Source organism: Planococcus citri, chromosome 2 (assembly GCF_950023065.1).
Source record: "Planococcus citri chromosome 2, ihPlaCitr1.1, whole genome shotgun sequence".
Lineage (NCBI taxonomy): Eukaryota > Metazoa > Arthropoda > Insecta > Hemiptera > Pseudococcidae > Planococcus > Planococcus citri.
In genome coordinates this window covers 8,538,799-8,549,621 of record NC_088678.1, presented here as the reverse complement: position 1 = coordinate 8,549,621, position 10,823 = coordinate 8,538,799, and the positions used below count along the sequence as shown (strand labels likewise).

At 33.7% G+C, this 10,823-nt stretch overlaps 2 protein-coding genes across 22 annotated transcripts in view; one reads left to right on the top strand and one right to left on the bottom strand.

Moving 5' to 3' along the window:
• The window catches only part of LOC135834500 (uncharacterized), a 227,586-nt gene that overhangs the window by 169,576 nt on the left and 47,187 nt on the right, over positions 1 to 10,823 (bottom strand). The gene's annotated exons all lie outside the window — the stretch shown is intronic.
• Positions 1,085 to 9,270, top strand: LOC135834498 (uncharacterized). The gene is made up of 6 exons (XM_065348390.1): positions 1,085 to 2,603; positions 4,050 to 6,624; positions 6,727 to 7,353; positions 7,443 to 7,849; positions 7,948 to 8,288; positions 8,360 to 9,270. The coding sequence occupies exons 1-5, from the start codon at positions 2,363 to 2,365 to the stop codon at positions 8,265 to 8,267; spliced, it is 4,170 nt and encodes a 1,389-aa protein (XP_065204462.1). The 5' UTR covers positions 1,085 to 2,362; the 3' UTR covers positions 8,268 to 8,288; positions 8,360 to 9,270.

The following is a 10,823-nucleotide window of genomic DNA, read 5'->3' as shown; positions in this document are numbered from 1 at the left end:
ATGGGATTGGAAGGTTGAAACCTGCAAAAGGCACTTCGGGTATATCCTCCTAATGTACTGTGAAAATTTGGACCCTCTAGGTCAATTTGGAGGGGCTGTAGGCTTGGCTGAATGTCAAAATTTTCAAAAAACACGTGAAATGGATGAAAAATACACTTTCTTGACCCTGGAGAGGGTTGAAACCAGCAAAAGGCACTTCGGGTACATCCTCCCAATGTACTGTGAAAATTTGGACCCTCTAGGTCAATTTGGAGGGGCTGTAGGTTTGGCTAAACGTCAAAAAACACGCAAAAATCCACTTTTTTGATCCTGGAGAGGGGTCAAATGGGGTTGGAAGGTTGAATCCTGCAAAAAGCACTCAAGGGGCACCTTCTCATTGTATGCTGAAAATTTGGACCACGCAGGTCAATTTTAGGGCTGAGGGGGTCAAAAATAGAGGTAAAATGTGGTTTTCCCACCTACAAAGGGGTGGGGATGACCTAGGAAGCTGAAATTTGGATATGTTGATCACAATAAAGGTACTGACCTATGGTATGATTTTGGACCCTTTTCGTTCATTTGGGGCCTTATTATGCCCCTCCAAAAAATTGACCTTTCTGTAATTTTCAACTCTGACCCTTCAAACTGCGAGGGTCAATTCTAGGTCATAAAAGAACCTCATTCCCTAAGTTTGACCTTATTTTATCAATTAAAACAGGTTCCAGGTCATAAAATGTAAAAATCTCAATCGTGTTGAAACTTATAAATACTCGTAAATAAACGTCGAGAACTATCAAAATTTTTCATCCCCGACCTTTTTATTCAAAGTTGGGCCTACCGCAATAGCCATCATTTTTTACAAAAAATTGGCTAAAAAAGGTTAATCCCAACCTTACAAAATAAGATACAGCCCAGCCAAAGAAGAAATTTTTTTGGGATTGAAAAAAGGTGAAGATGAATCAATTTTTGAAGGCGTTTCTTTACTTCGTGCAACTATCTTGTTTTGTATGACCTTTTTCTGATCGAATGGTCAACTATAGCTCAACGATCATGATTTTGAAAAAACACGGCGTTTTTCTGAGACGAGCGATAGTAACAGGGACATGAGTAGTTAAGGCGGGGATCTACGGACAAGGATTCCCCTGCGGAGTATGCAACCTGCACAACGCAACGCGTGTTCGCGAGACTGGTACAGGGTTGGGAATGCCATGGGCGGGGTGAGGAGGGGGAATAGTTCGCGACGTGACGTTGTGAGGGTTGATTTTTTTAATTAATTAATAATCAATCAGTGTACCTATGTTTAATTAATTTGATTAATTTCAACGATTAAAAATAATTACGTATGTCTAGTTGTATGGTTGGTACACTGGCTACATGCGAGTATTGCAAATTATATATGACCCCCCCCCCCCCTCCCCCTTCGTTCTCGACCACTGTGAAATGCTGTGTAGGTATAACTTTATTCTCACGAGTCTTTTTGGGAAAGATTTGACTCTGCCACACACATAGCCATAGACATACGCGTATTTGCGAAAATCCACCCTATTATTTGTTCTAAGAGTCTTTAATGCTTTTTTTTTACAGGCACGACTCTGTGACGCGCATATACTCGTACATGCCAAAATGCAAAGTGAAATTTTTTCCCACAAAGCTGTAGCATTTTTTTAAAGACTTAACAGGATCGCACATACAATGAGATACTTACAAAGTACCGTTTTTATCTGTCTATGTATCTTAAGTGCTTTCTAATAAGGTTTGAAAAATAAAAGGATGGCGTCTTAAAAATCTTTTGACAAAATTAAGAGAGTTAATGGGAAAGAAAAAATAATGTGAGAACAAGAACGAAAATAGGTATATTCAACAATACAAATTATACATTTCTAAAGACCAGACATTTAGCTGGAAATAAGAATTAAACATGTCTGGACAAATCATCCAAATGAAAAAGACATTAACTACAATCGCCAATATAGTTACAAATGTGTGGTAGGTAGACCACTTTGCAAAAATTAGGCATAGAAAATTCTCGAAAATGTTAGAAATCGTGGGAAAAGATGTGTAAAAGGTTTCCAGGTTCGAAGTGTAGGTGTAGGGGATAGAAGATACCAAAATTAAGGGTAGGAAAAAGAGAAATTACGAATATATAAGAAAGTAGATGGTTGGTGAAGAGATCAGTTGTCTTTTGATTTTTCAAGTGGATATTTTGCAACTAAGTACATATCACATACAAAAATAGTGCTTGTGTGTGTTTTTTTTTTTTGGTGCTCAAATCCGAACCTTGATAGTAGATACTGTGATTTTTTTCTAGTTTTTTTTCTGAATAAAATCGGAATAAACTGAACAATTATTTTTCGAAGTTTTTTTTTAAATTTTCAAAAATAAAATGGAAAATTCCGAGAATTTGAGTGGTTTGGAGCTCCCAGTAGACGAAGATGAGATGTTTAATATGTTACTTGATGCAATACCGAATTCACCACCAGATATTTCAACAGCTGAAATCGATCAGATATTGCCTCAACCATCACCAGGACCATCTCACACCATACCTCAACCCTTACCTGGGCCATCTCACGCCATATCTCAACCCTTACCTGGTCCATCTCAAGCCCCCTCACAAGCAACTGGTAAGTTTTTTCTTTTTTTTTTACAATTTTTTTTAAAATTATGCTTAATGCGATGTTTATGTTTCGAGTATCATTCTGGGTAAAAGTGACAAATAAAATTAAGAAATGTGGATGATTTTGTAAAAAATCTAATTTTTTTCATTAAAAAAATGAATCAAAATTTGTATGCTTATTTCTTTTGAAAAAAATCAATATTACTATTTTAATTTTTTAGAATTTTGAAAATTTTTTTGGTGTTATAATACTGGAAGGTTTTTTTTAAAAGTGACAAATATCTGGTTCTTTTTATGTGTTCTTCATTTTCAATCTGGGCAAAGAATGGTGAATTTTATTTTTTTTCAAAGTAGAAAAAAAGAAAATAACTGGTTAAATGCAGGCATAGCTTAATGCTTACCTAAGTCATATTTCAAGGTTTTCTGTACCTCTTTTTTCCCCACCCCCTCCCCCTTTCTCGCTATTACAAAAAAATTAATTTTTATCTTTTTTTTATTTGTTAACAGCATTTCACAATTTGACCCCCGAAATATTTTTTGAAATCATAGATCGTCTCCCTGGGGCTTCAATCATAATGTTAGCCCAAACAAATGATTTTTTTTGTGAAATTGTTGCTGAAAAATTCAAAGATGTCTGGAATGAAAAATTTCCAGAAAATTTCAACGAAATTGAAAATTTTATACAGGCTTATTTAAAAGAAAAATTCAAGAAATTCCTTCTTACCATTTTGCATTTTAATAAAGAGACCATTAACGTAATGGAGATTTTTCAAAAAACAAAATATATAAAATCAAAAAATTGGGAACAGTACACTCATGATGAAATTGCTCATGTATTTTCTCTTCCTCATTTTTATACTAAAATGGATTTAATTAAAGATTATCAAAAAGAAGAACATGCTGAAGATTTGAAATACTTTCTTGTAGATCCTTTTTTTGAAAAATGGAAGTTTTCTCAAAAAATTAGAAACGAGTTAAATTTACCTACATTATCTTGGACAGAATTCATAGAGGAAGTGCAGTTGCTGTATGCACCAGCTGAATGCTCTCTCAAGAGTTGGGGGAAGTGGTACAAGGAAAAAATAAAACCCTATGCATCGTGATTTTTTTTAAATAAAAAAAATAGGGCTTGGAAGAAATCATTTTTTCTTTGTGGTCATTTATAAACGTTTATGATCCTTTAAATTTGACATGTAAACTACAAAAAAAAAAAATGAAAAAACATTTTAAAAAAAAGTGGCACAACTTCGATAAGTATTTAGATTTTATTTATTTATTTTTCAAAATTTTATAAAACAGAAAAATAATTCCAAAAATCAGCACAATTTTGAAACAGGTAATTTTTTTGAAAATGTTACAAAAATTGATTTTAACATGAAAAAAAATTCCAAGCCCTACCAAAAAAAGAAACATTCAGTAAAAAAAAGTTTTTTTTCTTTCTCTATACCCACAGATGAAGAAGTTGACGATTTCTACGAAGTTTTGGGCATAACTTCAAAAGTCATCAGGAAATTCTCTGCCGAAGCAATAACATTGACTGCTAAATTAAAAGAAAACCTAGACAAAGAAAATCCCGAAGATTACTTGAGAAAAGCTCTGGATAAATTAATCAACGAATTTGTTATTAAAGATTTGAATCCTCGTGATAGAGTTGGTTTAGTTATGGGTACTGATTCAGTTGAGAAACCTATCTTCATTTCATACAGAGCACCAAGTCAATTTTCAGCCGATGTAATTATGAATGAATTTTCTAATGTAATTCAAAGCAACAAATCATTCTTGTCAGATGAACCCTTTAAAATAAAAGTAACTAGAGTTAGAATGCCTGATGGTGAAGGACGAAGGAGAAAATTTGATAATTTACCCTATGAACCATTCTGCAAGAAAAAAACCTCGATAATAACGATAGATAATCCTCATGATAATTTATGTTTACCAAGAGCACTAGTTGTGGGTCAAGCTCTGGTACATAAGGATGATAGCAAGAATTCTCAGAATCATTATGATCTCATTATTAAAAAAACTCGAGGAGATTACCAGCTATTGTGTGCTCAGAAATTATGTCGAAAAGCGAAGGTTGATATCAATATAATTGGCGGTGGCATTGATGCCCTCACTAAATTTCAAGAGCATTTGAAAGATTACAGAATAGTTGTGTTTGATGGGGCTGATACTCATGGTCGCATTGTATCCTTCAAAGGTGATTCGACTTCAACGGTTTATATTTTCCTATTCTATCATCGAGAACATTATAATGTAATCACTAGTTTGAAAGCAGCTTTTGGTTTTGATTTTTTCTGCGACCTGTGCTGTGTGGGGTATCATCACAAAGGCGAGCATAAGTGTGAATACGCCTGCTATCAATGCTTAAAATTACCTAAATGTGAGGTAAAATCATTCAACGACATGATAAAATGTGATAAATGTCACAGAGATTTCTATGATCAATTTTGCTATGACAACCATTTACAGCCTGGTCATTTTGAAAGAAATCTGAGTGTGTGCCAAGGTTTGAAATATTGCTACAAATGCAGTAAATTGTATTCTCTTAGATCACTAACTCAGAAGCATGACTGTGAATCTCATGTCTGCTCAAATTGTAATAAGAGTGTACCTCATGACCACGTCTGTTTTATCAAAAGGATCAAAAGAAATACAAAAGCAAGTAATGATTTATTCATCTTCTTCGATTTTGAGGCGAGAGTTGAAGAAGAGCCTTATATTGTAACTCCGAAATATACAGCGAGGCGTCATATTCCAAATTACGCTGTTCTTCAAATGAACTGCACCAAATGTATAAATAACGAAAATGATGATATGTTGGTAGATTGCGACTATTGTGGCAAACGTCACTTCGTTATTGAAAATAAGGAAGGTGACGCTTTGCTACATGATTTCTTCACCATCATTAGAGAGAAAACACCGCCATTTATGAAGACATATGTATATGCTCATAATGGTGGTGGATATGACTACATGTTTTTGATAGAGTACATGGTGCGGGAAATAGAATGGATCCCAAAGCTGATAATGAATGGGTCTAAACTGATTTCTATGAAGTACAATAATATTGAATTTAAAGATAGTTTGAATTTTTTCCATACAAAGCTGGCAGCGTTACCAGATATGTTTGGAATTGAAGATGCTTCTAAAGGATACTTTCCCCATTTCTTCAATACGCAGCAAAATCAAAACTATATTGGGCCCATTCCAGAGGAAAAATACTATGGTGTGAATGAAATGTTACCAAAGGATTTGAAAAAATTCCAGAAATGGTATAATGAAGAAAAATCAAAAAATGTTGTATTCAACTTTAGAGAAGAGATGAGAAAGTATTGCATTGCAGATGTAGAAGTTCTTCGAAAAGCATGCGTTAAATTTCGAAAACTCTTTTATGATTTATTACATTTGGATCCTCTGGCTGCTACATCAACAATAGCAGGTGCTTGCATGACTGCATATCGAATGAATTTTATCCCCCAAGACACCATAGCTCTAATGACGTTCCCATCTTACCGAATGCGTGATAACCAATCGTTGCTAGCAGTACGATATTTAATGTATTTTGAAGATGCATATGGTGTTGAGCTGCAGTCAGCATATCGGGGATGGGAAAAACAAATAGATAAATACAAGGTTGATGCCTACCATCCTGCTTTCCCAATGGATAGGCTGGGTCCAGTGTTAGATGGTGAACCAAATATAAGACCTCTCATAATTGAAATCAACGGGTGTTATTATCATGGATGCCCTAAATGCTTTCCAAACCGGACTGCTACTGTGAAGTCAAAAAGTGCCAAAGAATATGTGAACATGGACATGAGGTATAAAAATACTATGAAAAAATTGCAACATCTTCAGTCTCTAGTTAGTTTGCCTCATATAATTTCAAAATGGGAATGCGATATTTATGCTGAATGTGCAGAGAACTCATCACTTAAGCAATATATGACCAATGCCCAAATACCCACACCAATATATTCCAACAGAGAGCCATTCTTTGGAGGCCGTACTGAAAACTTTTATTGGTAGGTATATGATGATAGAGTCTACACTTTAGTCAAGAAAAAAAAAACTAGAGATGTTCACTAATGCAATTTTTTTCAATTTTTTCTGTCTTTTCAATGCAGGTATTATAACGTTGATCCAGAAAAAAATGAAAAAATCCGGTATTTGGATGTGAACTCTCTCTACCCCTACGTCAACAAATATGGCCGCTACCCAATAGGTCATCCAAAAATTTTGCTTGGCAACGATATACCATCTGATCTGCGAAATATAACTGGAATTGCCAAAGTTAGATTAGTTCCTCCTAAAAATTTATATATTCCAGTACTTCCCATTAAAGCAAATGATAAATTAGTTTTTGCATTATGCCGTACATGCGCTGTTGAAGAGAATCAACATTCATGCACTCATACAGATGACCAACGTGAAATAATAGGCACATATACATGTGTAGAATTGAATAAAGCTGTAGAAAAGGGTTATATAATCAAAGAATTTTACGAATTATGGTCTTATGAGTCGACAAAGTATAACATTAGTACAAATACAGGTGGTCTATTTGCAAATTATATAGATACCTTTGTCAAAATTAAGCAAGAAGCTTCAGGGTTCCCTCCAAATGTCCAATCTGATGAGGAAAAGCAAAAATTTATCGACGATCTCAAAGAACGTGAAGGGGTAGCTCTAGATGTCGAGAAGATTATACCAAATCCTGGGCTGAGATCTCTCAGTAAACTATGTTTGAATAGGTAAGAGCTGATGGGTTTAATTTTTTAAAATGAAATTTTGCTCGCTTAGGAAAATTATTCTAACTCTTTCTTTTTTTCTTTTTTTTTAGTCTTTGGGGTAAATTTGGACAGAGGAATAATCCGAAACAAGTTACAGTAATAAAAGATGAATCCGAATTCTTCAAGACCTTTTCTAATCCAGCCATTGAAATTAAAGATACTACATTTGCCACAGATGATGTTGTGTACATTCATTGGGAGTATCTGGAGGAATCAACAATTGATACACCGTTTATAAATCCAGTGATTAGTGCACATGTCACAGCTGAAGCACGATTAGTTTTATACAGCTACCTTGAAATTCTACAAGACAGAGTCCTATACTGTGACACGGATTCGATAATTTTTGTGGAACGGCCTGGAGATAAAACAATTGAAACAGGACCATACCTTGGACAGATGGGAGATGAACTGGAAAAGGAAGGGGAGGATGCCTACATCACTGAATTCATTTCTGGTATGATATACCAACTTTACAATAAAAAGAATGCTTTCTTTTCACTCCTAAAAATAACTAGGGGGTAAAAAATTACATGTATTTTTTTATATTTTCAGGAGGTCCGAAAAACTATGCATATTGCATCAAAACTGGCGATGGTTCACTTAAACATGTCGTGAAGATAAGAGGGTTCACTCTAAATTGCAATACTTTGAAAAGCTTAAATTATGAGGCAATGAAAAATTTTATTCTGGCTCAACCTATTGATCATATTAATAAGGATCATAAAATAAAAATAAGGGAAGAAAATAAAATCATGAGGAAGAGACCTTTTCAAGTGGTTACCCAGCCTATGCCTAAAGAATATAAAGAAGTTGTCCCAAAAAGAAGACGTACAGAATCTTACAGAAGTTTACCTTATGGTTATGCAGCTTGAATGAATTTGCTTATGTAACTTGTTAGTTTAATTTTCTGTTTTTAAATAATTTTAAGTGAAAATTATGGATTTTAATGATTCTTTTCTCTTAGGCCTCGGTGCACTACCAACAGAGATTATTATGAAAATTTTTGACCATTCCCGTGAAAAAGATATTTACAAGAGGTTGGCTTATGTCAACAAGAGGTTTCAAAATATTGCTATCGAGAAGATTTTCCAAATCCGCCATCCACCAAACCAACCCCAGTGGAAACACCGTCAATATCTGAACCACTACGCCTACTGGGAACGAAATATACACCGGATGAAGGTAATGCTGGACACAGAGCGCATGGCGTGCGTGTGTAAGACTGAGCCAGGTAGAAGAAAAGAGAAACGTTATATACGCAAATTCCACATCGAAACCCAGTGGCACTCACCTTGGTTTTAACTAATGAAAAAAAAACTGTAATTTATTAATTTTTCTATTTTTTTTCATCTTTCAAGTTTGTTAAATAGTTTCTTATGTCTATGAACCCTTGATTTCTACATGTAATTTGTATATTTGATTAAACACACTGAAAGAAAATGTACTTGCCTCATCATTTTTTTTTGAAAAAAAACAAACATACACAGAAGATATGAGAAAAAATGTATATTTGAAAAATCTGAGCACAAAAGAAGAGCAATGGAAAAGTAAGTATACAATTAAAAAAAATTAAACTAAATTAGTTATATATGTTGAAAAAAAATATGAATACTTCTCAAATTAACATTTTGATTAAATGAGTAAAAATTTTACACACATCTTACAATTATGATATAATAATAATAATAATAATAATAATAATAATACTATGGAAATAATAATCCCTCAAAAATTAATTCTATTTTCAATACATTAAAAAAATCAAAATCAAAATCAACTATTTACAAATGTTCTGTAGAAGGGATTTGTAATTTCATAACCTCAATCATGCTTGGGTCCAAACGTTTAAAGTTTAAAATAAGATCATTTATAATATTCTCACCACAAAAGGTTGTTACTTCGCAATAAATCTTATCTAAATCATCATTATCCTTAACGTATTGTTCATTAAGTGTATTTGCATATACAGATCTAATATTATATTCTAAATTACCAACATCCCTAAAATTTACTTTTTCAAGACAAACATCATGAATTTTATTAAACATTTCATCATACACATCTTTACAGTTATCTGCCATTTTAAATAAATCATTCATTGTTGCTTGTACACAAACAAATAACTTAACAAGATTCTTCCAACTACTTTCTTGTAAAATGATATTATCAGTGTAAATATTTTTATAATAAGCCCTATCCGAAATTATAATTGATTTTTCGTTATAAAATTGTCTAAACTGTACCTTCAAAAACTTATTGATCATCAATACTTTTAGATTTTTGGCTTCATCCTTATTCATATCCTCGAAATAACCGTTGATAATCTTGACATTATCGGCAGACATGAGTTGTTTAAATGTCTCATTTGTTAGGTAGATGCCCAAACTTTTTGGTGGAGAATGTTTGGTAAAGTAAATGGTTGGTTCAAATCCATTATCTAAATTCAAACCTACATGAACTTGCTTGGTATTACTTCGATTAATGGCGTAAACTTGAGTCATAATTAGATTCTTTCGGGGGTTCCATGATTTAGTTACTGGTGAATCGGTCCCGCTTTGATCAGCAGATTCGTTCGTCTCATGTTTTCTTTTGACACCACCATCGATACGTGTTGGGGTAATGAAATCATCAATTGAAGCCATGGTATTTACAGTATGTATCTGCGCGAAAGCCATTGTAATTGAAAATGTTTTCACAAATTTTGTCGAATAAATCGTAATATAGTATGACTGTTATGGTAAGGTACTACACGGCACAACACGGTACGGCACTATACTATGATTTATAATAACGGAACTTCGCGTTTTCAACAATGCAACTTGACACAAGGCACAACCAAACAATAATAAACATACATCAGCCTGCATCTATCGCTCGAGCCAAGACCTGGTATCCCCACTCTCAGAAGGATAGTAAGAGGTGGAAGCTCTTAGCCAATGAGAAACAACCTAGATAACTTGCAATTACTTTTAGTGCCAAGATGTTTTAATAGACTATTCAAGAGAGGGGTAATTTCTGGAGTTTTATGTAGAATTTGCTTTAAAACTCGCTTTCTATTCTTTTCAAGTATAATCCTTGAATACAGGTAATCAACCAATAAATCATTATTCATCCTGTCATTTGAAAATAGGCCTAAGAAATCTTTCATTGTATAGTGGCGTGTTTTAAAGTACAGGTACATGATACAATATTTGCCACATACAGTAGAAAAGTAATCTTGAAGACCCAAAGTGTTATATGTCCAAACCTTGGAATTCTTCTGCATGAATGAAACAAATTCACGACGCATCGGCGGAAAACCATAGCTATCAAAATACTCTGCTTTTTCTTGGGCATCTATATGAATACATACCCAATGACTACCTTTTTGTTTGCTGGTATCTAAATTTACAACTACAGAGCAAGGCAGCATAACTTTTGAAAGAGGT